Source organism: Felis catus, chromosome A3 (assembly GCF_018350175.1).
Source record: "Felis catus isolate Fca126 chromosome A3, F.catus_Fca126_mat1.0, whole genome shotgun sequence".
In the NCBI taxonomy this organism is placed as follows: domain Eukaryota; kingdom Metazoa; phylum Chordata; class Mammalia; order Carnivora; family Felidae; genus Felis; species Felis catus.
The window spans coordinates 23926456-23953652 of NC_058370.1; the positions used below are offsets into that span (position 1 = coordinate 23926456).

The 27197-nt window shown below is 51.6% G+C and overlaps 4 protein-coding genes across 8 annotated transcripts in view; 3 read left to right on the forward strand and 1 right to left on the reverse strand.

Annotated features, from left to right (window-relative positions):
• Positions 1–738: 738 nt before the first annotated feature.
• On the forward strand, positions 739–7457 carry EIF6 (eukaryotic translation initiation factor 6). The gene is made up of 7 exons (XM_006929821.4): positions 739–893; positions 1123–1241; positions 1359–1444; positions 3011–3186; positions 3738–3914; positions 4113–4294; positions 7186–7457. Exons 2-7 carry the CDS (start codon positions 1135–1137, stop codon positions 7193–7195), a joined length of 738 nt encoding a protein of 245 aa, XP_006929883.1. The 5' UTR covers positions 739–893; positions 1123–1134; the 3' UTR covers positions 7196–7457.
• Positions 7458–7670: 213 nt separating this feature from the next.
• Positions 7671–9262, forward strand: MMP24OS (MMP24 opposite strand). Its single transcript, XM_023251306.2, has 2 exons — positions 7671–8193; positions 8283–9262. The coding sequence occupies exon 2, from the start codon at positions 8286–8288 to the stop codon at positions 8451–8453; it is 168 nt and encodes a 55-aa protein (XP_023107074.1). The 5' UTR covers positions 7671–8193; positions 8283–8285; the 3' UTR covers positions 8454–9262.
• EDEM2 (ER degradation enhancing alpha-mannosidase like protein 2) overlaps positions 8653–27197 on the forward strand; it is a 127358-nt gene continuing 108813 nt past the window's right edge. For 3 of the 4 annotated variants that reach the window (XM_019826610.3, XM_023251304.2, XM_023251305.2), the window contains exons 1-3: positions 8653–8792; positions 13845–13984; positions 24119–24231. The gene's annotated coding sequence lies outside the window, so the exon portion shown is untranslated. The remainder of the gene's footprint in view (positions 8793–13844; positions 13985–24118; positions 24232–27197) is intronic. The other variant, XM_023251303.2, reaches the window with a different exon arrangement.
• Positions 9193–27197, reverse strand: part of MMP24 (matrix metallopeptidase 24) — a 45021-nt gene continuing 27016 nt past the window's right edge. For both annotated transcript variants that reach the window (XM_023251672.2, XM_045053710.1), the window contains exons 5-9: positions 20501–20662; positions 18499–18713; positions 15878–16016; positions 14149–14415; positions 9193–11852 (exon numbers count right to left, since the gene is read on the reverse strand). In XM_023251672.2, the coding sequence (XP_023107440.2) occupies positions 11515–11852; positions 14149–14415; positions 15878–16016; positions 18499–18713; positions 20501–20662 (1121 nt within the window). In that variant the 3' untranslated portion in view covers positions 9193–11514. The remainder of the gene's footprint in view (positions 11853–14148; positions 14416–15877; positions 16017–18498; positions 18714–20500; positions 20663–27197) is intronic.

A 27197-nucleotide genomic window follows, 5' to 3' on the forward strand; every position in this document is an offset into this window, starting at 1 on the left:
GCTCCCTGAGGGAGACGGATGTTTGCAGAAGGGCTGAGGGGAGGACAGGGCTCCAAGCCCCCTCTACCCTCATTGTACCATTCTGAGAGGCTTTGGGGCTTGTGTAGACTCTACAAAATGTAGGTCAAGTTCATCTCATCCATGAGAGCAGGTCCCTTGAGTGCTACCATCTATCTCGAGGACATAGTGGGTCCTGAGTGAGTGACCAAGGACATGCATAGTGGAAGCCAGTCAGCATCCACACCACTGCCCATCTGGACCCTCCCTAAGACCCGGTTTCATCCATTCTTCCCTCTCTCCAATACCTTCTTCAGACTGGTTTCTTCTACTTCTTGGCCACGTCTCCTTCTCCGACCTTTGTCCTGGTCTCATTTCTCCCTACTGGACGCCTCCGTGGGTGACTCATCCACCCCAGGCTTCAGCACCAAATCTCAGCCCTTCACTCTTCCCTGGGCTCCAGACTTGGCCTGGACGTCTGTCCCAAATCTAACACTCGGCATGTCACTTTCCCCACACCTACTCTTTCTCCTTAGGCTTTACTTCAGTAAATACTTCCATCATCCACTCGTCTCCTTCGAGACATCGCTGGCTCCTCCTCTCTTATGCCTCGCATCCAACCAGCCACAGGTCTCGGTCAATGGTACCTCCTAAAAAGCGCCTGAATAAATGAATGAAGGAATGATTGGATGAGAGCATGCGTGGGGCGGGGCCACGTGGGGTCCAGACCGGAACACTTGCAACCATAGACTCCTCCCAGAGGGTGGAGCTACGGTGGCGGCCTGCGTAAGCGGGGGCACTCAGCTCTCCCGGAAGTCTCCCTGGGCTGAGGCGGAAACGGAAACCTACCTAGGGCCGAGTGGAAGCTTGAAGCGTGCGGGGGCTGCTGTCGTTTGGTGAGCGGGTGTGGAGGGACGCCGGAAGGGACAGTTCTGGGCTCCCCGCGTCTTGAGTGGTAGTCGGAGGATTCCGGGCTAGACAGTCTAGAGGGGTCCAGTGGGCGGGACCTGAGATTTGAGGGGCCAAGAGGGGCGCGGTCGCGGCGAGCCCTGAAGGGCTGAGGCCGGGAGACCCGGACCCACGGCCGGGAGAGGATTCGTTGGCCCTGAACTCCCGGTCCCGCAGCCCTTAGGCCTCATGGCGGTCCGAGCGTCTTTCGAGAACAACTGTGAGATCGGCTGCTTTGCCAAACTCACCAACACCTACTGCCTGGTGGCCATCGGAGGGTCGGAGAACTTCTACAGGTGCGGCGGGAGCTCCGGTGTCTGCTGGCAGTGGGGTGGCTGGATGGCTGAGAGGGTGCTGGGAGTCGGGGACTCAGACCCCTCAGCTCCTTAACCACTGAATCCACATCCCTACAGTGTGTTCGAGGGCGAGCTCGCCGATACCATCCCCGTGGTGCACGCGTCCATCGCTGGCTGCCGCATCATCGGGCGCATGTGTGTGGGTAAGCCAGACGCTGAGCGAGGGAGTGGATCCTCCCAGAGCCTTTAATTGTAGCCTTGGAGGGGACTTCTAGTGACCCTTGGATTTTCCGGCTTTCATCCATTATCTCCAGAAACTAGAGAATCTCTCTGGCCTGTGCCGGACCCTGTTTTTAAGTGCTTTCAGATCAGGGACTATCACTGGCAAAAGCTTCTGGATCATAGGAAAACAAATAACATTAAGTGCTTTCACTCTTAAACTTGATTTCAATCCTTCTTCACGAAGACCCTGGCAGGCAGGCCTTATTGGCCTAATCTGACTAATGATGAAGCCAAGATTCAAGGAACCCAAGTGACTCACCAAGTACCACACCTTCCCTCCACACCTGGGAGGGAAGATGGAAATGTCCTCTCTCCCTTGCCACTGACTCTGGGCAAGTTGCTTCCTCTTTCTGAGGATCCAGTTCTACCTCTACAAAATGACAAGCTAAGATTCTGGGTCATCTTGTTCATTATCCATTTAAGTCTTAAATTGGCTTTACCATGTCTCTGAGTGGCATCCCTGTCCCACTCCCCTACTTCTCAGCACTGTTGAGTCTGGCCATTGGTCCTTTATTTGAACTGGATCTGTCTCCCTTTACTGTCACCCCTTATTTCTAGTTCTATTCATTGGGGTCATATGGGAGTTTTTTTTTGTTGTTTGTTTGTTTGTTTTTAAATCATAAGCCTGATGACCTTAGCCTCTGAGTATTTTCTTATTCAGGCCAAACACTCTTTGGCCCTAACTATGACCTTTGGACTTGTCGCTTGGTGGTTTTTTTTTTTTTTTTTTTTTTTTTAATATATAATGGGTGTAACTCAGAGTTTAGAAGTTCAAGAGTTGTGTTCTTGTGGAGGCAGGCAGAGGTTTAGTTATTGTTGTCACAATATAATTGTAGTTTGTTCATTCGTATTGTGTTTTGTGTAAATATACCACATTATATTCATCCATTTTGTTGACAGTGGGCATTAGGGTAGTTTTCAGTTCTAATATGAATAGGGTTGCTATGTCTTTTAGTGAACACATGTACATGTTTCTGTCGGATGTGTAATACCTAGGAGAGGACTGGTTGGGCACAGGGTATGCGGATATTCTATATAGTAGGTGATGCCAGATAATAATCTGAAGTGGTTGACCAATTTACACTCCTATTGGTTGTTCCATGTATCTTTGCCAGCATTTGGTATTGGCATTCTTTTAAACATTTTAGCCATTCTGATAGGTGTGTAGTGTTACCTCAGTTTTCAAGTAGCAAAATATATAGCTAACGCCAAGAGCTCCTCTTGTTAGTCCTGGTCCCCCCTGGTTGATGATGGCAAAATGGGCAGGGTGTGTTGGAACAAATCCCTGGGCTATCTCTGGCCTGCCCAATGGGACTCCTGGTCCCTGGGTGTTGTATGGAGCAATGGGTTAGTGGGCTGGGGTCTGGGCCTAAAGCTTTCCTGGGGAAACTGACTGGGCTGGATTGTATCTAAAACCCCCAAAGCTTAGCAGGCTACTTGTGTATTTGTGGTCCATTCTTGCCCCACCCCCTAATTTGGATCTCTAGGGAACAGACATGGTCTCCTAGTGCCCAACAACACCACTGACCAGGAGCTACAGCACATTCGCAACTGCCTCCCAGACTCAGTGCAGATCCGGCGGGTGGAGGAGCGGCTCTCAGCCCTGGGCAATGTCACCACTTGCAACGACTACGTGGCCTTGGTCCACCCAGACCTGGACAGGGTAAGGTAGCCCAATTTCGCCCAAGAGTCACAGGACCCGCCTAGTCAGTGGTTAGTCATTGTTCTTGCCTGTCCGGCACGACTTAGGGGTGTCTCTTGTAGTTTCTCTTTATACTTGGGCTCTCAGATTTCAGGCACTCATTGGAATAGTGATAATAGTGATAATAGAGGTGTGACCAGTGCCAGAAAGAAGCTGAGGAGGGTATTAATCCTCCAAAATCAGGGAGACTGCTCCGTCCCATCCTGCAACCAGGACCAGGAGAGATGATTGACAATTGAACTCTTGAGTGTGGGTTAGAGGGAAGAGGGTGATGTGGAGACCAGCCCCTGCCTCCTCAGGGCATGCACAGCTATTAGGGACTCCATAGCTGGTCTAGACTCTGCTCCAACCTGTATTTCCTGCTTTTTCTGCATGAAGCTTCCATATGCAGCTAGGTAGCAGAGGGATGAGGGGCTTAGGGAGCCAAGCCCTGGGTGGTTCTGGGTGTGGAGGGCCCCTGGTTCCTTGACCTGGAAGTTCTGGGCCCTGAGTACAGTGCCTTTGGCTAACAGGAAACAGAAGAAATCTTGGCTGATGTGCTCAAGGTGGAAGTCTTCAGACAGACAGTAGCTGACCAGGTGCTAGTAGGAAGCTACTGTGTCTTCAGCAATCAGGGAGGACTGGTACATCCCAAGACTTCAATTGAAGACCAAGATGAGCTGTCTTCTCTTCTTCAGGTCCCCCTTGTGGTAAGCATTCCTTTCTCTGATCTCTGTCTCCTCCTGAGGCAAATCCTTTGCCTAGCATTAAGGATCTGAGTTATTATCTGTCACAGTTTGCGATTGGTGATGCAGGTCAAGGAGCGGGGTTTGGGGATAGTCCTCACCAGGGAGTGGCAGGACTGTGGCTTTTGGTGCCATGATCCACACTGAGCTCTCCCTTGGCAGGCAGGCACTGTGAACCGAGGCAGCGAGGTAATTGCCGCTGGGATGGTGGTGAATGACTGGTGTGCCTTCTGTGGCCTGGACACAACCAGCACAGAGCTGTCAGTGGTGGAGAGTGTCTTCAAGCTGAACGAAGCCCAGCCTAGCACCATTGCGACCAGCATGCGGGATTCCCTCATTGACAGGTATCTGGGTCTCTCTTCTGCCTTTGGAGGGTAGAGGAGGGAGATGCCACCTAGGATGGGTCCACACTGCATTCATACTGGTAGGTCCTTGTGTGTGAGGGCACACCTGTGCATTGCTGAGCAGTCACAAGGTACAGCCAGTGAGCATTGCCTGAGTATCTGCTCATCCCCATCTTTGAAGACTCAGCTCAGTGTCCCCTCTCTGGGCAAAGCTTCCCTCTGGTCTGTCTTATTTTCTCACTGACCACATTGTTTTGTAGTTTGTGTGTGCTTGTGTGTCGGTGTCCCCAGCCAGCAGCCCAGAGCCTGAGACCAAAAAGAGCTGTTTGCAGAGGGAAGGAGGGGAAGTTGCTCTTAGAAACTAAGGAGACCCTAAAGGACTTGTTGGGGGTGGGGATTGCATCAAAATCACAATCGTTTGGATTTTTGTGGGTTTAAGAAAAAAGTGGGATCTTGGGCCTAACCCTGGAGGTTCTGGGGTATGAGGCTCTGGAATCTCTTTTTCCTTTGGAGGAGCAGCAGGTGCTGATATTCACCTTTTCCCGTTGAGGATTCTTCTCAAGGCATGCCACACCCAAGTATCCCAGCAATCTTTATGAGGATAGAAACCCCATATGCCCATAGTAGAGCAAGTACCCAGTGACAGACCCCCTACTTTACAACAGGCAAAATTACCCTTCATTCTCCCTTCTTCATTCATTTGTTCATCTGATGTTCACTGAGCCCTGTCGATAGGGCTCCATGTAGGATAGGCAGGCAACTTAGCCCTGTGTCCCGCCTCTAGGAGCTCACAGTGTAGCCGAGAAGTTGTAGAGGCCACACATAACTCTTCACTGCCTTCAAAGAAGAGATAAAAGGTGCCTTAGGTGGCTCAGGAAGCTCCAGTGAAACTCTCTGGTATCCCGGAAGGTTTTGTCGGGGGCAAATCATTTAGTCTGGGCCCAGGGGAATGAGTAGACATTTGAATATGCAGAGATGGAGTAGGAAAGCACTTCAGACAGACCCAGAGGTGGGAAAGTATGGAGAGTGTGAAAGGGCAAGGTAATATTGTCAGAGTGTCAAAGACCCTCAATTCCCATGTCAAGAAGTTTTGACTGTAGGCCTGTGATTTTGACCTTTAGTCTATGTTGGGATGCTTGTTAATATAGATTCCTGGCATCACCCCCCCAGTTACCAATTCACTCTGGAGTGAGACCCAACCATGTTTGGTTTATTTTAATAAGTTTCTCTGGGTAATTCTGATGGGGAATCAGAATTGAGAGAGTAGTTGAAAGGGTCTGAATAGGAAAGTGGTACAGTAGTCCTGTCATTTGTTCAGTAACTTTTTTTTGAACGTGCCAGAAAATCGTGACTTGGTGAATAAGATATACCCACCCTGCCCTTGTGGAACATAGAATCTTACAAAGAAGGCAGTACATACACAATCATTTAATTAAAGGACAAAACAACAACAACAACACCTTTTAGCCTAAGAACAGAAAGAAATTTTTGCAATCTGATAATTGGTACCTACCAAGAAAACGACAACAAATGTTGTATTTAATGGTAAAACTTCAGAAATTGCTCTTAAAGTCAGGCAGAATTGCCCACAGTGACCAGTACTGGTCAGTATTTTGGTGGTTCTTGCTTATGCAGTTAGGTAAGGAACAGAAATGGATACTGGAAAGGAAGAGCCAAAACTCATTATCCTTCTTTGGTTTTGAACCTGTTGAGTTTGAGGTGCCCATGAGAGCTGGTAATGAAGGTGTTAGGTAGTTGATTAGAAGTATGTACTTTAGGGGCGCCTGGGTGGCTCAGTTGGTTAAGTGTCCGACTTCAACTCAGGTCACGATCTCGCGGTCTGTGAATTCGAGCCCCATGTCGGGCTCTGGGCTGATGGCTCAGAGCCTGGAGCCTGCTTCCGATTCTATGTCTCCCTCTCTGTCTGTCCCTCCCCCGTTCATGCTCTGTCTCAAAAATAAATAAATGTTGGGGCGCCTGGGTGGCGCAGTCGGTTGAGCGTCCGACTTCAGCCAGGTCACGATCTCGCGGTCCGGGAGTTCGAGCCCCGCGTCGGGCTCTGGGCTGATGGCTCAGAGCCTGGAGCCTGTTTCCGCTTCTGTGTCTCCCTCTCTCTCTGTCCCTCCCCCGTTCATGCTCTGTCTCTCTCTGTCCCAAAAATAAATAAATGTTGAAAAAAAAAAAAAATTAAAAAAAATAAAATAAAATAAATGTTACAAAAAAAAATTTTTTTTTAAAGTATGCACTTTAGTTTTATAATTGTACATGTATTTTATATCTCCTGTAATTTTTCTTTTGTTAAATGTTTATTTTTGAGAGAGAGTGAGAGACAGAACATGAGCAGGGGAGGGGCAGAGAGAGGGGGACACACAGATTCCGAAGCAGTCTCCAGGCTCTGAGCTGTCAGCCCAGAGCCCTATGCGGGGCACGAACTCACAAACCATGAGATCATGACCTGAGCTGAAGTCAGACACTTAACTGACTGAGCCACCGAGGCGCCCTTGTATACGTACTTATTACCTCCAGGAAGAATGTTCTGGCCTCATCCCTGCCACTGAGGGATTTGTGGTCGGGGCACATCCCTTCTCTTGTGAATCCCCTTACTCCCTTCTCTGATGTTTGCTGGACTTGAGTTCTGAGGCTCTGGTTTGTGATTGATAACAGTGAACAAATTGAGTTGAGTGGGGAAGGAGTTACTGTTAGTTTTTAAGCATTGAGAGTTCTGACTGGATTGTGACTCAAGGAAGCAGTGTAATCTGGAAAGGGCTCTGAATGTGGCTCTTCAGGGCTGAGCTGGAACAAAGGGGTGAGGGTGGAGGCAAGCATCTTAAGAATAAAGGGTGGGGTATGCTCTGAGAAGCACCTACTGACAGTGTTCCTTCTCTCTCTAGCCTCACCTGAGTTACCTTCCATTGCTGTTCTGCGGGTTCCTGCCTCTGGACTTTGGCTCCCTCTGCCCCACCCAGCCAGGCAGCCAGTTGGCAGAGAACTGACTGGGAGTGAGTGGCTGAATGCCCAGCTCTTCACCTGTGCCCATCTCCTGAATCTACAGTTACTTCAAACATCTGCCATGTTGTGCTGTCTGTCAGGCCTTAACGGCTCCTGACTGACCACTCTCTTTCCTGTACCACCCCCATTAAAAGGCAGCCTGGCTATTCTTGAATGTGTTGTTTGGGGGCCTCCACCTGCAACCCTCCTTCCCTAGCATTGTTCTGGGGGAAAGTGGGTAGGACACACACACACACACACACACACACACACACACACACACAGCCCTCCCCCCCCCCCCCCCCCCCCCCCCCCCCCAGTCTCACAATTTCCCACCCTCCTCCCGGGATCATCAGGATGGGGGTTGATGATTGTCCCAGGGCAAGAGGAGGAAGCACTCTCTACTGCAGTTCTAGCCTTTTCCATGCGACTTTAGCCTCCTATTTCTGGGTTTTAAGAGATGAGAATGTTCCAGCTCTCCTCTAGGCCCGAATGAGGACCTGTAAGGGGTCTGGAGCACCTGGCTTCAGGGCAGTCTTGTCTTCTTTGACCAAGGTGGATGGAGATTGCTGGCCTGGCTGCCAGGTGCCATGGAGATTCTCAGAAAACTGGCAGGCGCCCTCCCTTAGCTACAGTGCCTGTGGAGCCAGGAAGCGTCTGGATGAGTCCTTTGTGGCTTGCTGGGGCGGCTCCTTCAGTCTCCTGCTGTGTGCGGGGCGGGGCCCCGCGATGTTGGAGCAGCATTGGCCAGTTACTGGTGGGTGGGGTCGGGTCCGCAACCCCGCAGCAGCGGCTAGGGGGCGGGGCCTGCGTGCGGTGAGGTCACGACGTCGGCTCCTCCCAGCGGAAGTACGTAGGTCAGCGGAGTGCAGTCGCCGGCTCTGGGACCTTGGAGACCCGTGGCTCTCGCGGTGAGAGAGGAGGGTCGGGCCGGGGCGTGGCGGGACGGGACGACCGGGTCTCGTGCAGCTGACCCGCATCTAACGGCTTCTCTTTGCAGACGATGGGTGCTCGGCTGAGCGGCGGCCAGGGCGCCCCAGAGCCCGTGCAGGCCCAGCCCCAGCCCCAACCCGGGGCGCCCGAGGCCCCTGAGCGGCCCCAGCCTGAACCTAGTCCCTGGGGGCCACTGGACGATGTGCGCTTCCTCATCACCTGCACCTCCTGGTACTGACTCGACACCCTCCGCAGTTACTGCCAGCTGCCAACTGTCGTTGTGCTGTTACGTTCCTCTCTTGTCGTCCTTTTCCAACCCCGGCGCCCAGGACAGGCTCGGAGAGTCGAGGAGATAGATCACGGAGGACTGGAAGGAGGTCTCGGCAGGGCCTCTTCGGCAGCCTCGCCATGGGGCACCGGCTCGCCTCTAGTTCCTTCCGAATTTGTTCGCTTCTTAGCCTGCACCCAAACCAGCTTAAACCTTCGTGCTCACCCCCACCCTACAGCTTCTCCAGCCGTCTGGGTTCTGGGGCAGCCCTCCCTGGCCCTGGCTTCCAGAACCAGGCCAGGACTCCTGGTAAGCCCCCAAGACTGCTGACCTCACCTCCTCTCGTCTGTTCCTTATTGCTAAGAACCGGGCTGTTGCTTTTGTCCCCGGTTATGGCACCATGTGCCTTGGCTTCGGAGAAGACCTTGCCACAGTGACCCTCCCTGTACTTCTCCTAGGGGCGGGCTTGCTCTGCCATCCTGGATCCCAGTGAGGCATTATCAGGTTGTGTGCCAGGAACCCCAGTAACACTGGGCCTCTGGGGCCAGCCTTTTTGAGAGAGGGGACATTTGATTGCTGGGCTGGTAGATGAGATGCATGGGACAGTTCCCAGACACCCCAAAGCACCCTGTTCCCCCTCTCCCAGAAGTTTCTTAAGGCCACTCCCAGAACCTGATCCTTGTTCCTATATCCCAAGAAAACAACACACTCTGTATTTTTGTTTTATTTAGAAATGATTTAAAAAACATTATACAAAGGCTGATCAGTTTAAAATGTGACCGACACTGAAATGCTGTGATATTCCCCGGGCCGAGGGGAAGCTGGGCTCTGGGGTCCCCAGTGCAGTGCCCCGTTGTCTGTCTGCCCTGTCCTGGGGTGATGGGCAAACAGATGACCACAAGACAGGAGAATCCGAGATTGGAAGCCTCCAGGCTGAGCCCTCTCTGGGCCTGGCCCTGCATCCCTCACATCTGCAGCCTGAGCTGCCTGCCTCCATCTCCTGCTCTTTCTCAGCTGGCCTTGGTAGTACCAGGAGCCAATGGGGAGCCTGGGGAGCCTAGAGCTTTCAAAAAGAGAGAGCACCAACCTGAGGAGTGGAGAGGGACCGGGAAGGGGAGAAGGGAGGCCAGGAAAAGATGGATAAAAGAGACACTTCTGATCTCATCTTGGACCCTAGAGGGGTCCATAGGTGGGGACCCAAGGCCCAGCCAGCCCACCCGATGGCCTGGGCAAGAAACAATCTCTCTGTGCTTCATTTGAGGGCACGGTGAGAGTTACCCTAGGCTTCCCAGGGCCTACACAAGTTTCATGTGAGTGGACAGGTATGAGCTAATAAAGTGCTTTGCAAAGTATAAAACACTATACAAACCTATGAATCACTAATATCTCTGCAGTTGTTCCCCACCCACCCCAGGGAGCCCGCCCTTGGTCAAAATGAGAAAAGACAGAAGGATGATGCCCGGGAACATAGTGGACCCACATAGGTGCCTCTGGGACAAGAGAGATTTTGCTCAAGACAGCTCCCAGGGCAATAGTAGTCCCTGTCTGCTACAGGTTAAGCCAACCCAAAGCCCAGAGGCCACAGGGTAGGGGCGAGGCCCATGCAGGCCCAGAGGGCCAGAGTGGCATCGGAGACTCTGCCAGCACCCTGAAGATGTACCACCTTTTGGCTTTGGCAGAGAGCCAGTGGGCATCACTGAACCCATTAGTCTTGCCTAGGGCTCTTCAGTGACAAACAGGGCTGCCTCCACTGGGTTGGAGTGAGGCAAGCTGAGCCCTAGGAATTCCAGAGACTGTGAAAGATGGGCCCCTAGGATTGGGACTGCAATGCAGGCAGATGGGCCCAGGGAGCAGGGTTAGCAAGGGCCAAGCTTGTATAAACACTGCTTCCAAGCTGAGAGATTGAGTTGGCCTCAGGGTAACTGGGGGTGTGGGCTCTGAACACTTGAGAAGGCTGCCCTGGGCCCATTACCCCCAAAGCCATGAGAATGTTGGCCTGGAGCCATTTCTGCCTCACCTAGCTAGTCAGGCTGAGCCCCAGGCCATAAGCAACAGGGCTGGGGACTGGGAGAATGGGGAGAGGGACAGAGAAGTGGAGGATAGTCAGAACTCAGATCAGCCTCCAGAGATGGGATCAGCTCCTGCCCCAGACCTTTAGCCTCATGAGCAGGTCCAGCTCCTGGGGTGTCTAGGCGCTAGAGTGGCCTTAGCAGCACCTTGGTCCTTGTCTCCTGGGGAAGGGCCGGCCACGCTGGCCTCATCACCAAGATAGTCACCTCTAATTCACCTAACGCCTCAAACAGCCTTTGCAGAATGGGACTTTTAAAACAGTAGTAACAGGACATTTAAATATTCACGACGTGACAGCTGGGTCCTTGTCAGACCCCGCTGGGCCACAGCACTGCCTGCAACATGTGACCCTAAATCCTAGATCTCAAAGGAGACCCTGATGTGGAGCAGGTTTCCTGAGGGATCTGCTGTATGCCAGCAGCGGAAACCCGGGCTTGTTGCCCGCCATGTTGGCAGCAGGGGTCTTGTAGCCTTGGAGGACAGTGGGGTGGGGGCAGGGGGACATCTGACCAGCAGGTGTTGGCAAAGGGGGACCAGGATTGGTGGCATCTCCCAGAGGGGGCTGAGAGTGCTAGTGCTGGCTTCCACAGAAGGTGCTGGGTCCAGCCAGGAACAGAGCTGTGGTGCCTCATTGATAACCACAGGATGCAGTGACCACAGGGCCTCCTCCTGGCATGGTCCCTGCCTCCTGATGGGGCCTGGCCTATTCCCTTGCGTAGGGAGCAGTTCACCCAGGACAGAAGGCTGGCAACTGGCTGCCAGACACCCACCCTGGGGCACAGCCACCATCACTCCCTGCCTCATGCTCAGCCTAGGCCAATGTACCTACCACTTCAGCTGCACGACCCCTGGCCTAGGGCCCTTCTGGCCCCGGTGGGCAGTGGCCAGAGCTGCCCCTGAGACCCTGATGAGGAAGGGCCTGGCTGGCCAGACCGAGTGGACAGAGAGGGCTCTGGGCTGCTCACACCCACTCCTGGACTGGCCGCTTATAGTAGGTGACAGGCTGAGGGCCTGCCTTGTTCTTGAACTGGAAGATGGTGTAGACCAGCACCAGGATGCAGAGGGACAAGATGCAGGGGATGACCACAGCCACGGCATTCACAGAGCCTGGTACGTCATTGATGGTCACCATGATGTCCACATCGTCCTGGGGCAGCCGCCGCTCCTTCCGCCGTTCCACCTCCTTCTGGTTGCAGCCCATCCAGTCACGTAGGATGTTGCGTGGATAACCTGGCTCCACACTCAGTTTCTGGTTGTCAAACTTCCAGTAGTCCCGGCCCTTGTAGAAGTAGGTGTAATCTGCAGAAACATGGTCCAGCATCACTACTCCCAGGTACTGCCCTGCACCTGCTCTGGGCCAGAGTGAGAGGGCATAGGGTGCTGTGGCAGTGTGGAAGAAGGACGCCTCTCCCACCCTGGCGTCCCAGAGGAGCTTTGAAGGAGGGGTGGGCATATGAAGTGGTGGGAGCAGCGTGTTGGGTCGCTTGCAGGTGGGGGGAGGGCAGTGTGTAGCACACTCTGCCAACAGTGTGACAGGGTCTCGGAGTGTGACCTGCACGGTTGCAAAGAGGTGCGCCCGGGACCTGGAGCAGCCTGGCTGTCATCTCACAGGTGCCAGGAAGCCACTGAGGGGCTTTGAGTAGAATTGATAAGTTCAATTTGTGCCTCCCTACCTTATAACCCTCCCCTCCACCCCGCCCATGTTGGTGAGATCAAGTTCCCAACTGTGGCTTGGACAGCACTGCCTTCATAGCTCTAGAGCCTCAGTCTAGCTTCTGCTTGAGGCAAGGGAGGCAGGGAGCCAGGTTTCTCCTTTGGTTGACAGCAGACACCACCATGTCACAGTTGTGGCTTTTCTTTGGCTTGCATCACAATACAGATGCAGGGTCTCTGGGACACTGCTGGGGAAGAGGCTAGAAAGAAAGGAGGTGGAGACTGGGGCACCTGGGTGGCTCAGTCAGTGAAACATCTGACTCTTGGTTTTGGCTCAGGTCATCATCTCACAATTCATGAGTTTGAGCCCCTCATCGGGCTCTGTGCTGATAGCCTGGAGCTTGCTTGGGATTCTCTCTCTCTCCCTCTCTCTTTGCCCCTCCCCTACTCACACTGTCTCTATATCTCTCAAAATAAATAAACTTGAAGAAGAAGAAGGAGGAAGAGGAGGAGGGGGAGGAGAAGGAGAAGGAGAGGGAGAAGAAGGAGGAGAAGAAGGAAAAGAAGAAGGAGGAGGAGGAGGGGGGAGGAGGAGGGGGGAGGAGGAGAAGGAGAAGGAGAAAGGAGGTGGAGGGGCTGGGCAGCCACACCAGGCTCCCAGCAACAGCCTTCATGGCCCAGACAGTGTACAGACAGCAAAGCAACTCAGACTCTCCTATTGGTTGGCTCCCCACTCTGGGACTTTCATTGGCCAAAGTCCTTGATGTCACTTGTCTCTGAGGCTCCCAGAAAGCAAGACCATGTGTGTAAAGCATCAGGTACACAGGAGAGCCATCAGTAGCAGCTCTTCCCCCGAGACTTTTGGCTTTCTTACCAGTGACATCTCCTTAGAGAGCCCTTCCTGACGAACCCTCTCTAACGGGCCCTCCCCAGCACCCCCCACCCTCACCCCCACCATAGCTCTTCGGCTGCATTTCTTTCCCTTAGAGCAGTTGCTGCCACCTTAGTTGTTTTCTGCCTCTAGAATGGGAGCCAGGGATGCAATGCAAGTCTTATTCTCTGCTCCTTCCCCAGCTCTCCCACAAAACTTGGCTCTCAGTAATCATTGTGGAGGGAATGGATGACACCTGTCATTCTACAAAAACTAAAACACACTAACAAGATGATGATGATGATGATAGCAGCTAAGTCTCACATGGCATGGATCATGTGCTAGGCATTGGTCTAAGTGCTCTACTTAATTTACCTTATTCTTACAAATCCCAATGAGGTAGGTACCATTATTATCCCCATCTGATAGATGAAGACATAGAAAACTTAAATGGTTTGCTCAAACTCATAGTAAGTGGTGGAGGCGGGATGTGAAGTCAGCCAGCCTCCAGAGTCTGTATTTTTGACCAGATCACGGGAAATGTATTTAACAAACATTCATGGATTCCTGCACCTGGCAACACCCAGCCCCTCTTCTTGAGAAGCTTCTAGTCTGCTGGGAAGCTCCCAGCCTGGCCTCCAGGAGGAGCTTAGAAAATGTCTCATAAATAAAAAAGGCTTCTCTTTCCATCTTCCTGCCCTCAAGCCTTGTTTAAAAAAAAAAAAAAAGCACCTTTGAAAGCACCTGTATCCATCATTGCTTTTCAGATTTGATAACTCGAGGAAGCCCTAGAGTACATCTGAGGTCCACTATTTGAGAAATGCTGTCTGAAAGAGTGAAGTCAGTCTATGAAAACATCTCTCAAATGTGAGTCATCTCTGCAGATGAGAGCCTGGCTTGGTAGCTGGTAAGAGAATTAATTTACTGTGTGAACATGGGTAGATGTGAGGCAGTTGTCCTTACCATTAGACACCGTTTCTCAAACTTGGATACCCTGAGAGTATGCCCATGGGCCCTGTTGGGACCTGCATAAAATCGGGCTACTCCCCACCCAGCCAGGCCCTTACGTACATCCTTCCTTGCTGATGAAGGCCCCCTGGGGAGCCTGTGGGATGCCCTTCCACACAGTGATGGGCTTGGGGTAGCCAGGGTCCGTGGCCCGCCGCTCCTCGCTGTAGCGCCAGTACCGTTCGCCTTTGAAAAAGTAGGTCTTGCCCACAGGTTCCCAGCGCAGAGCTGTGTCAATGCCTTCTCGGGGCAGACAGCTCCCCAGCTCCCCCAGGCTGTGGGGGTACCCAGGCTCCACCGTCACCTCCTTAAATACCCAGTACTTGTCACCTGTAGCCAAGAGAAACCCAGGATCAGCCTTTCCCAGTCACTCAATGCCAGAGGTTGTGGCTGGTGCCACTTGTCCATCTTTTGCTAGGACTGAAGTCATTCACAGAGCCACAGTGTCGGGGGAAACAGTGCAAGGCCTGATTGACAGCCTCTCTGGGAGACTGAGGCTCCTTGGTCCTGGCAGAGCATGGGGGCAAGAAGCCAGAAGCCAGTCACTGCAGATCTTGGGCAACCGGCCCCATGCTGCCCAGCCTCCGTGCCGCACCCTCTGTTCGTTCATGTGAATTGCTCCTTAACTCTCTCTCAGGCGTCCTCAGCCACTCCTGTGGCTTTGCATGCCTTAGTACTCCCCACCTTCCACCAGTGACACCCAACTCTGAGGGCTCACAGCCACTCCCACTGGACCTGAGCCCCAGACCCAGGAGCCCTGACCCAGTGTACACCAGCCTCTGGGCATTTCCAGGTCTGCTTTCTGGAATTCGTCACTACCTCCACAGTGTGCTCCCTCCCTCCTCACCTTTCTGCCCCCCGGTTCCCCAGCAAGAAACCTGGCATCACTTTTGACCCTCTCTTTCCTTCTCCCCTCCATGTTCAGCCTCTCAGGAAGCCTTTTGCATCTTTTAGCTGTCCATCTCTGGCCTCACTGGTCCTCCCTGGTGTGGGCCTTGTTGACTTGCTCCCTCCCCTCCAGCAACTGACTCCGAAATAGCCTCCCCACCTCTGCTCTATTGGATTGCTACCTGCTCTCTGGCTCTCTGCTGCTCACAAACACCCAGTGGACACCAGTGTTTCTCTAATGGGTCAAGACTGCATTCTGGGCTGGCAACCAAGGCTCCTTAGGACTCTCCCTCACTCTCCCTTCTAGGCCACTGCTCACCGCTCTCCAAGGTGGGCCTCCATGGCTGTCCAGTGTGTCTTCTCAGCTTTTCCAACGTACATGCATATCCCCACACTACTCTATTACCCATGCTGTCCCTTCCTCTTGGACTGCCTTCCTCACTTCTCACTAATTATTTGTATCTTACCCTTCTGAGGCTGGGCCCATCTCAAGATAATTGAAGCGAAGCAACCCAGCCCTGGGTGGGCATGCCATACATGCTAGCTCCCCTGGCTCCTTCCCTCACCTCTCCAGCCAGTGTGACCTCCTCCCAACCAACTCTTACAGAACTTATGGGATGGCCTTCCATGGAGCACTGTACCCGGACGTGGGTGAGCCTTGTCGTCCCACCAACCTGGGAACATACAGACCCTCAACAATTACTTCATGACTTGATTCCCCTGGACTGTGCTTGGCCTGCCTGCAGGGATTAGTCCTGTCAGAAGTCAGTGTCTCTGTTAGGGCTAGAGGGGCTCTTGGAGGGCATCTGCTTCTCACCCCGCCGCTTCCAGTGTACAGATGGGGAAAGGGGGTCCCAGAAAGGGCAGGGAACTGTCACAGTTCTCTTAGCACAGGCTATATTACCTTTGAAGAAGACAAATCTTCCATCAGCCCTTTCATAGGCTGCATCTATGCGGGCAGGCAGGCCCTTCCAGAACTGCTCAATCTGCATGGGGTAGCCCTCTTGTACCCGGTTATTGCGCAGGCGCCAGAACCAGCGATCCTGGGGGGTAAAGGGAGGAGAAAGAAGCATGGCAGGCCCTGCCTTAACTTAGGATCTCAGCCTTGGGGCTCAAGCCCAAATAACCCAAAAGCTTCCCCTGGGCCCAGCCTTGCAACCCTCCGTGATGTCTGTCTATCACATCTAGCTTCCAATGTCCTGAGGAAGACAGGGTGCCCATTAACTCTCTTCATATAAGCCTCCTGAAGGTTCTTGCTGTCCAAGGGGCTATGAGACAGACAGCAGACTGGCCTGGTGCAGGGATGAGGTGGGGAGGAGCTGGAAGGGATGGTGCCAGGGGCCTGTAGTGGCCACATGAGGGCAGCAGAGAGTCACTGACCTCAGTGGGCCACTCACAAGGCTGGCCACTGAACCTGAGCAGAATGCCCTCCTCACCCTCTGGCTCCATCCAGCAGGGCGAGAACCCTGGGAAGCAAGCTGTAGGAATCCCTCGAGACCTGGGTGTGAATTTACTTCACTTAGCACTGCATGACCGTGGGCACAGTACTGCAAGCACCTCACCTACAAATGGGGTAATGTTGGGTATCAGAGGAGAGGTAATAGGTAAAGTACCTAGAACAGCACAGGGCACATGGTTGATGTTAAATAAATGGCAGCTCAGTAGCTCAAGAATCTGATGGAAGCCCTCTTCTTCAAACTAGTGTCTTGTGCCAGTACAGCCCTTGGCTGGTAGGCAATCTGTGCAAGGCCTGTAACCTACCAGGACCCTCAGTGTAAATGGGGATGATAAAAGGGGCACCTGGATGGCTCAGTCGTTTGAGCATCCGACTCTTGATTTGACTTAGGTCATGATCCCAGGGTCATGGAACCGAGTCCCACATGGGGCTCCATGCTGAGCACAGAGCCTGCTTGGGATTCTCACTCTCCCTCTGCCCCTTTCCCCTGCTCATGCGCGCGCTCTCTCTCTCTCTCAAATTAAAAAACTAAAATAAAATGAATGGAGATGATAAAACCCAGACTTGCCTAGGAACCGTTGAGTGGGGGGATCAGAATGAATGTGATTTGTAAAAGATGGTACAAAAACTAGAAACGTTTTTTTCAAGGTGTTTTACAAAGCACTTTCATGTTGTTTTTAAAACTTTAGTTTGACTTGCACAAGTCTATGAAGTAGATTTGATATATACAGAGTCTTTTTTTTTTTTTTTTTGAAAGTGAGAGACAGAGACAGACCACGAACAGGGGAGGGACAGAGAGAGAGGGATACACAGAACCCGAAGCAGGCTCCAGGCTCTGTGCTATAAGCCTGATGCCGGGCTCGAACCCACGAGCCACAAGACCACGACCTGAGCCAAAGTTAGATGCTTAACCAACTGAGCCACCCAGGCGTCTCAAGATATACAGAATCTTAAGTAAGGCCAGTGACTTTCCTAGAGCCACTCTGTGAGAGGCAGGATCAGTGCTGACCCGTGTCACCTGATTCTTGCTCAGTCCTCAAAGCTTGCTGGGAGAGCTCCCTGAGGGGAATGGAGCAGCCCCGCACAGCCACCCAGTGTGATGGAGACACCCTGACCAGACCCCTTTCCCTGGAGGGCTTGTTGCCCTGGCAGCCCGCAATGTGGTCAGCAGGCTGTTTTCAACTGCAGGCCTCTCTGGGGATGGCCTCGGCTTCAGCAAGCTCCCCCAAGTTCATGCCCCTTCTCATCCAATGACTGAATGAAGCAGGAGGTACAAAGTGCCAGCTATTTGGGGCCCTGTGTGGAATGACTCTGATGGGCCATGCTAGCTATAGAACTCCCTGTAGGGGTAGGCGACTCTGCAATGGTCCTAGTTGCTGCTTATATTCTCCTTCTGCCCAGTCTTACTTCCTTCCCTCCTACCCACAGATGTTGATCCCAAAGGTACTTTTTAATCAAAATCCTGCATTCTCAACACTGTCTCAGAGTCCACTTCCCTGGTAACCCAACCTGTAGCATACCAACCAAACGTGCTGCCACCCAGTCAGCCCGTGGCCAATGTGATAGGACCAGGACAAGTGACAAGATGTAGCCTGGCCAGCTTTCTATCAGGCATCCCTCAGTCCCAGCTTCTCAGCCCTGGCAGGATCTGGAGACAGGCTCTGCCATTGCCATGTCAGCCCCTACTCCAAGCTGCTATCTTCGTGGCCATGCACTCATTTAGTCTTCATACACCCTTCATTAAGGGAATGACCCCACTTTCAGATGGAGACACTGAGGTCCAGAGAAGGGAGACGACTTGCTCAAAGTCGCTGACCAGCAGGTCTCCGGCACTTTCCCCCAGCATTAACCCCTGGGAAGGTATAAGATCACCAGTCTACCCACCTCCTCTTAGAAACAAGTCAATTCGCCCGGCAGCACCAGAAAGGGACCCCAAGTCCTGGCCACTGGGCCAACTCCTGTCCAGGCCCAAAGCGGGCCTAATCCCAGAGCAGCAGCCTTCTCCTGCTCCACAGAGGGGGAGCAAGTGGGAGAGGACCATCTGGGTGTCACCAGTTGACTGGCCCTACCTTAAACACAAACATCTCGCCTCGGAAGAGTGCCACTGTGTTGAAGTTGCCATCACAGATGTTGGGTTTGGCGCCTGGTGTGGACGGCCGGTCCCCGAGGGGCGGCCGAGGTGGCCTGGGCTGGCGCTCATGTTTCCTCTCACTTGGTGAGTGGATCCTGCGGACGGGGAGCGTGGGGAGGGGTCTGGTGGGCTCCAGGGGCTCAGCTGGGGGTCCTGCAGAGAGGGGCTGTATCTTAGACAGGGTCAGCCATTCCCTGCCTCCCGCTGTCATTGCTTCATCATCATCCTGGCAGCTGAGGTCTGTCACCCTCCAGCCTCCTGTTCCCTCTCCCACTTTTTACTTCCCAATCTTTGAGAAAACAGATGAAAATAGTCATTAAATGGGAACGCTCATCTTTCCACCCCCGAATCTGATATCTTCTCTTCTTCTCTCCTGTTATGAGAGAACATGTCCTTTCTTGAGCTCAGTGTCCCATACCATCATTCTCTGCTCCCTCTACACATGCCAGCCTCACTTTCTCCCCTTCGTTCCTTATCCCACTCCAGGACAGCCTCTGCCCTGTCACCTACTGAAGCTGCTCTGTCAAGATCTCCAATGACCTTCATGTTGCCAAACCCCAGGGTTACCAACTCAAACTTTGATGTGCATATCAAGATCCAGGGATCTTAATAAAATGGGGATTATGACTCAGAGGGTCTGGGCAGGGGGTCGGGGGGGGGGGGCGGCTTGCAATTCTGCATTTCTTCAGGCTGTTAGGTGATGCCAGTGTTCCTGGTCTGAGGCCCACACTTTGAGTAGCAAGATCATAGGAGCACTTTTCCAGGCCCCTGTTCTGTCTTGGTTTTCCTTCTATTTTATGGGCTGTTCCTTCTCCACTTCCTTTGCTGGCAGCCTTTCCTCACCCACCCTACCCTAAAGGTTGGAGTGCTCCTGGGTGTTCTCTCTATTTTTGTCCCTATGTCAGTTTTCTCCCTTGGGTTGCATATTAGGGTCACTGGGAGAGCTTTTAAAACTCATGATGCTCAGAAGATACCCCAGACCAAAGAGAAGCCAATCTCTGACAATGAGAGCATTTTTAAAATGGAAATTCCAAGGTAATTCCAATGAGCCCCCTAGTCACAGATCACTACCTTAAGTGATCTTGATTCCCTGTAGAGAGGGGAGTGGGGAGGTGCCCAGGTTCATGGCTTTAAAGACCCTCTATGTTGGAGCTGTCCAATAGGATGTTCTGTGATGACAGAAATGTTCTATATTAGCACTGTCCAATACAGTAGCCTCCAGCCATTTGTGGCTGCTGAGCACTTGAAATGCGTGACTAGTTGTTAGTGTGACAGAGGAACTGAAATTTTAATTTTATTTAATTCTAATTAATATAAATTCAAATTTCAATAGTCACATGTGGCCAGTCTCTATAGATTGGACACCTAAGATTCCAAATCAATATCCCAGCCCAGCTCTCTGAGCAACAGACTGGTAAATCCTATTGGCCCACAATTAGAAAAGCCAGAAATCTTGGTGTTGTCCTTGACCCTCACCCCCATGTTGGATCTATCAGCAAATCCTGTCCATTCTACTTTCAAAACACCTTGGTCCCTACCTCCCCTGTCCAGTCCTCCACTGCCTCACTTATGGAGATCCCGCCCATCCTCCAGGGTTCTGGTTGGGGCCATCTGCTCTCTGAGGTCATCAAGGCCTCCAGAAGGGGCCCTCCTCCTGTGCTTCATAGCCCAGGGGCTGAGGCGGCCTGGGCTATGCTGACATACATTTGCTCAAGCAAACTGGTCTTCCCATCTCAACTGACTTGACCAAAACAAGACCTTTGCATTACCAGTGTGAACAGAGAACTGGGAGGGAGGCATGGTAGCAGGCCTTTTATATCTTATCAAAATATCAGCATAGCCTCTCCTTTTTTCTTGCTTAAGAAAACAACCCACTCAGGCAGCTAGTCACAGCCCAGCCCTTAAGAAGGAGCAGCAGCCCCCTCTCCCCTGCCACACACCGTAGATCTTCTGGATGCCCTGGAGATCATCCTGAGGCAGTTTGAAGTTGTGTGTCTCCATGTACTGGTAGAAGGGCGCCATGATGGCGCTGGGGTCGTTGGAGTGCTCCAGTCCTAGCGCATGGCCCAGCTCGTGCACAGCCACCAGGAAGAGGTCATTCCCTGTGGAGAGGGGAGTGGGGAGGTGCCCAGGGCACCCACTTAGGTATCAGTCAACCCATTGCTTCAGCCAACACTGAGCATAGGCTTTGTGCCAGACGCTGTGCTGGAGAAATCATACACAGTCCTGCCTTTCAGAACTCTCGGTATAGAGGGGGATTTGGAGAGAGAAACAAAATAAGTGAGATTAATGTTCCAGGTGCTTTAATAGAAGTCTGTAAGGGTGGAGTGAGGATTCTGAGAAGGGAGGAGTGATTTAAACTTGAAGGAAGATGTGCAGGGAAAGCTTCATAATGGTGAAGTTCACCTCAAGTCTTGAAAGATAAGAAGTTAGTCAGGAGAATGGATTCAGAGGGTAGGAGAGGGAGGGGTGGGGGTGGCATTCCTGACAGAGGGAACGCTAAAAACAAGATCCAGGGACAAGCAGGCTCATTCCACTTGGCTCTGGAACAAAGCAGGAGGGGAGGGCAGAGAGAGATGAGGTCAGCCAGGCTGGCAAGTGGGGTTCTGTGATGCCACGCAAAGGAATTTGGATTGGCTTCTTGGCCAGCGGGGGGTTTAGGGCAGGAGTGGGGGTGGTGACATGATGAGTCACTCTGGCTGCTCCGCGCTGAGGAGGGCTGAGAGGGGAAGGAGACCAGAAGCAGGGCTTCCGTGCGCTTTTGGGAAGAAGGTAGAAGGGTCTGGGTGAGAGATGAAAAGGGCAAAGCCAGGGCAGGGAGTACGATGAGCAGAGGGGAGGTCTGGGGGTGGCAGGCTGGCAGTCAGTGTCAGGAGGTCCAGGGGCAGGCAGGGCCCTGATCGTGAGGCGGCTCTCAGTCCAGCAAGACCTTAGTTCTGAAAGAACTGAACCTCGGCCAAGATCAAGGCAGGGACTCAAATGCGAGCGAAAACAACAAAGTCCAGGTGCCGAAAGTGGGACACGGGATCCCGAGCGCGAAGCTGAGGCAGCAACATGGCACAGTGGTCATGAGCGTGGGCCCCTGAGCCAGATAGACCTCCTTCGTTTCCAGCTTTGTGAACTTGGCCAGAAGGTCTACCTTCTAATCTTCAATATCTTCATTTGTAAAACGGGGAGATCGTACCCCCTTCATAGGGTTATGTGAGGATTGGATGAGGTAATATGTGTGAAGGGTGTGGCACTGCACAGGAGCTGTTGTTACCAGACATCAGATGGAAGCTTGGTGCCTGGAACAAGCCCATCGACAGAAAGGAAGCATAAGGCCAGTGGGGTTCCAGCTACCAGATTTTCTTAAGCCAACTCCTCTGAGCCTCTGGATTGGGCCTGGGACAGAGCAAGGCCTGACTTTGGGGGGATTAAGTAACCCCAGCTTTGGGAAAGAAACACAAGAGACAGGGAGTTGGGCAGGCTGTCATACTGATAGTCCTGACCTGTCTGTCCATTTGAAAACTCTTGCTTGCCTTGACCTTTGGCATTTGAGCTCTGCCTCTCATTGCCCTGCCCTAAGGCATGTTACAGCTCATTCCTGTCGGTTCCGAGTGCAGGGGAGGCTACCAGGGACCCAGGAGGTGGTCAGGAGTCCTAGTGCCTACTTTGGCTCTGGTGTCACTGGCAAAGTTGCCCAGCCCCGCCCAACTGAGGGACCCACGAGAATCAGATGGGACTGAGGATTGTCTCTGGCCATTTTGGCTACGGTCTCGGAAGAGAGAAGAGCCTTATGGGGCAGACCCCGACACAAGCATGCCTGCCGCTCTGCTGACACCACCCGTGTCTTCAGCAAAATGGGGATGGGCAAGATCAGTGCAAGGTTGGCCAAGAGCCTGGGGCTGGCCTTCTGCTGGGGAAGGGCAAGCTGGCAGGAGGAGGCCAGGCCGCCCCCAGTTCCTTCCTCGGGTCCTGGTTCCTCTGGCACCGGGGAAGGGTGAGCTCATCTCTCAGCTCTATCCCAAACAAAGGCGGCTGCTAGAGCCAGCGGAAGGCAGCTCTGCTTCCTGGGGGCTGGTCCTGCCTAGCTCTGCCTCCTGGCCTATTCTTCCACCTTCACAAGCTGTTCGGGCCTCTCGCCTCTCGTCTGCTGACCAGGCTCTTCCTCAGGGGGCACCCACAGGGATCTCCACTGGGAACCAGGGAGCAGCGCTCTGAGTACTTGGCAAGACTCTAAACCTTTGTCCTCAGCCTGTGTCTGTTACTCTGTAGCCTCTGTGCCTGGGTCCCTGCAGAGAATAGGAGTAAGCCCTTGAAGGAAAAGGGACTGTGGGTTTATTCCAGGGACCAAAAAGCAGAAAAGAACTGGGGGAACTGGCATCCTGTTGCACAGAAGCCCAAGAGACCTGCTAAGTGGGGGCTGCTCTGGGGAGATGGAAGGACAGGGAAGGGCAGAAGAACTCCCTGGAGCTAGAGAGGGCAGAATGCTAGGAAGGCAGAAGGATGGAGAATATCCCAGTGCTTAATAGGCAGGTGGCTGTTAGGGTCTTCACTCTCCAAGAGGGTGAGAAACAAGGAAGCGGAGTAGTCAGAAGTGCGGTCTGAGGGAGCCAGAAGGACATGAATCCCAGCTCTGCCATGTTGCAGCAGTGTGACATTTTAAATCTCTTCTTCTGTAAAATGCAGGGAATAACGGTACCTGCATTCTAAGAATGGGGGTGAAATTAATGGGGCAAGGTAGGCAAAGTGCTCACATCTGCCTCCTGGCACAGAACTACAGATCACTATTAATTAGCAGGGTCACATTGAGGTATGTGAGGGGACCAGCATCCCCAATAGGGAGTGTTCCTGTGGGCTGGGAGCTCAAGTCCCAGCAGGAGTCTCCTAGCGGGTACCCAAAACTCTTACTCAACTATCTCTGCTTCATTTCCTTCCCGTGGAACCTCCATACTTGATCAGTCCCATCTCATCAAGCCCTCCAGCCCCCCAAAGGCTATAACATCCTTTTTGCCTCCATTCTTTTGCCAGTGCTGTCCCCTCTACCCAGAAGAGCCTTACTCCTTCAAAGTTCAGCTCAGTGCCACATTTTCCAGAAAGACTTCCTTGATTTCCCCCACTGGCAGTGAGTGATTCCTCCTCTACCCTCCCAGCAGTTTATCTGAACCATCTTTATGGCACTGATCACTTTCCACCATACGTTACAGCCACCAGCACACTCTCTCTTCCGCTCCAGGGGTGTGAGCTCCTCGAGGGCAAGCTTTGTGCAGCCAGGATGGAACAGTGCCAAACATTCAGTATTTTTCCAGGTGTGGTTCTTGGACCACCTGCAGCAGGTGGTCTGGGGCGATTACTAAAAATTCAGAGTCCTGGGTACATACCTGGCTCTGCCACTTACTATGTGAGTTTTTATAACCACACGGAACTTTACATTCCTCATCTGTTAGAGGGATATTATGATCCCTGCCTGGTCTAGCTCCCAGGGTCGGGGGAGAGTCACAGAAGTGATTGCAGAAGAACTCTACTCTGTGAAGGGCTGGTCTCAATGACGCTTCCTGTCTTGTCACCTTTCTCAGGGCTGGGCTTCCTTCTCATCAGAGCTTAGTGAACTCAGACATCACTGTTGGACTCCTTGAAAAGAGATGAGGACAGAAGGTGCCTGGAAGCAGCCCCTGAAGCCAGCTGGAAGGTATGGTGGGCCAGACTGCCCTTCACACAGACTCCAATGACGTGGAGAATCAGGATCACCCTTACACCCTTATAGTGCAGTGGTTCTCTAGGAGAGCCTTTTAAACACATAGGTGGAGGAGCTTCTGATTCAGGAGTTTTGGGTTAGGACTTAGGCAACATTTTTTGTTTTTTAAATTAAGTTCCCTCAAGTGAATTTTATAGTGATTGGCTCAGGCTGACACACCTGAGCCAAGCACTCACCCTCAGCATCACTAACAGTGGGACAGCCTATATCATACGTGCTTTCTAACGTGATGCAGAAGGGAGGACCCAACCACTCCAGAAGCTCTTGCCAAAATGTGAATTTAGTCAGGTCTATAGGACTAATTACCAATATTCAGGATATATGAGGAAGGGAGACGTGTTAAAAGTGAATCTGAATTTCATCAAGCCAAATGAGTGTACTGTGGACAAGTGACAGTTTTTTCAACAAATATTGGCGGGGTTGGGGGTGGGGAAGCGAGCTGACTATTGTAAGTGAAAACAGCGTAAGAAACATGTCACCCATGCAGGATGTGTGGATATTGTCTGGATCCTGATGCAAGCAAACAGCTGGAAGGGACATTTTTGAGGCGATTTTGGGAAATGAATACAAACAGGAAATGGATTTTAAGAAATTATTGTTAATTTTGTTGGGTTTGATAATGGTTTTGTGGTTGTGTTAAAAATAATCTATTTGGGGTGCCTGGGTGACTCAGTTGGCTGAGTGTCTAACTCTTGATTTTGGCTTAGGTCATGATCCCAGGGTTGTGGGATCAATCCCTGTGTCAGGCTCCTCGCTGAACATGGAGCCTGCTTAAGATTCTCTCTCTCTCTCTCTCTCTCTCTCTCTCTCTCTCTCTCTGCCCCTCTCCCCTGCTTGTGCTCTCTGTCTCTCTAAAATATATAAAAAGAATTTAAAAGAAAATAATCTATGAGAAGATTTGAAGGAGTACATGCACCCTGATGTTTATAGCAGCACTATCAATAATAGCCAAACTATGGAAAGAGCCTAAGTATCCACCCACTGAAGAATGGATAAAGAAGATGTAGTGTGTATATGTGTGTGTGTGTGTGTGTGTGTGTACATATACGTATGTATATATGTGTATGTATGTATGTATATACATATATATGTGTATGTATATGTATATATGTGTGTATATATGTATATATGTGTGTATACACACACACACACACACATGCAGTGGAATATTACTCAGCCATCAAAGAGAATGAAAGCTTGCCATTTGCAACAATGTGGATGGAGCTAGAGTATATTATGCTAAGCGAAATAAGTCAGTAAGAGAAAGACAAATACCATGTTTTCACTCATAGGTATAATTTAGGAAACAAAACAGATGAACATATGGGAAGGGGAAGAGAGAGAGAGAGAAGCAAACCATAAGAGACTCTTAATGATAGAGAACAGACTAAGGGTTACTGGAGGGAGAGGGGCTAGATAGGTGATGGGCATTATGGAGGGCACTTGTTGTGATGAGCACTGGGTGTTGTGTGTAAGTGATGAATCACTAAATTCTACTTCTGAAACCAATATTACACTGTATGTTAACTAACTAGAATTTAGATAAAAATTTGGAAGAAAAAAAATAATCTGTTAGGGCTATGTCCTAAAGTATTTACAGATGAAATGATATTGTGCCAAGGATTTTCTTTAAAATACATCAGCCAGGGGCGCCTGGGTGGCGCAGTCGGTTAAGCGTCCGACTTCAGCCAGGTCACGATCTCGCGGTCCCTGAGTTCGAGCCCCGCGTCAGGCTCTGGGCTGATGGCTTGGAGCCTGGAGCCTGTTTCCGATTCTGTGTCTCCCTCTCTCTCTGCCCCTCCCCCATTCATGCTCTGTCTCTCTCTGTCCCAAAAATAAAAAAAATTAAAAAAAAAAACACGTTGAAAAAAAATAAAGTACATCAGCCAAAAAATACAAGTGGCGGGGAAGAGTAGATGAAATAGTAGTGACATCATGTTGGTAATTGCTGAAGCAAGGGGATGGGTGCCTGGGGGTTCATATTATCATTTTCTCTTCTTTTGTGAGTTTGAAGTTTTCCATAATGGAAATTTAGAAGAGAGAAGAGAGCCAATAAACAAAGTTCCCAGGAGGCTCCATCCACTCCCTCAGTGAATTTATGTGAAAATTAAACGAGATAATATACAGGTGCTCCATAAATCTTGGTTCCTTTCATCTCCTTCCAGAAACTGTCCTAGGGCAACCTGCTGCATCAGGGGTCTATTGCCATAGTTAGGAACTACATCTGAACAGTTCATGCTCAGTTTTCCAGAGCATAGAAAAGTCCCAACTCTTGTCCAAAGAAGACATTGGCCGTCTTGGACTCTCTATCAGAATTGGCAGATGTTCATTGGGATGGGATAGGACTGGGAGGATGCTGGGATTGTGCCTATCCACAGGTCCCAGCTCCTTCCCACATGCACTCCCAGAAGTTCTTGGGACTTTGAGACTGGGCCCAAGGTCTCCAACAGCAAGGAGTGCTTTCGGGCAGAACAAACCTCAGAGCTGGGAAGAGGAGGGCCGGGTTGTTAAGAGTATCTTCCCAGTGCCTCCTCTGGCCAAGATTCCTTTAAGAATTCATTTGTCTCTATCAGGGCTATAACTAAAATCTTGCCAGCTAACAGTCCCTGCCTGGCACGTAACAGGGCTCAAAAATGTTAGTTTCTTTTCCTCGCACTTTATCAGTTAGCACAGCCAGCCATTTGTTGACACTGATTCAAGAATAAGCATGGGAGAAAGAAGAGGTGTTCAGAAAGCCAGGAAACACATTCAGGACATAAGGAAAGGGATACCAGGGCAGAGGAAATGGAGCTGGATAGGAAAGAGGACCAACATTTGAAGAGGGCAAGGGACAAAGAGAAATGCAACAGTTTCGTATCTTTGCAGAGGCTGAGCCTTGGCCAAAACACTTCCTGAACCAT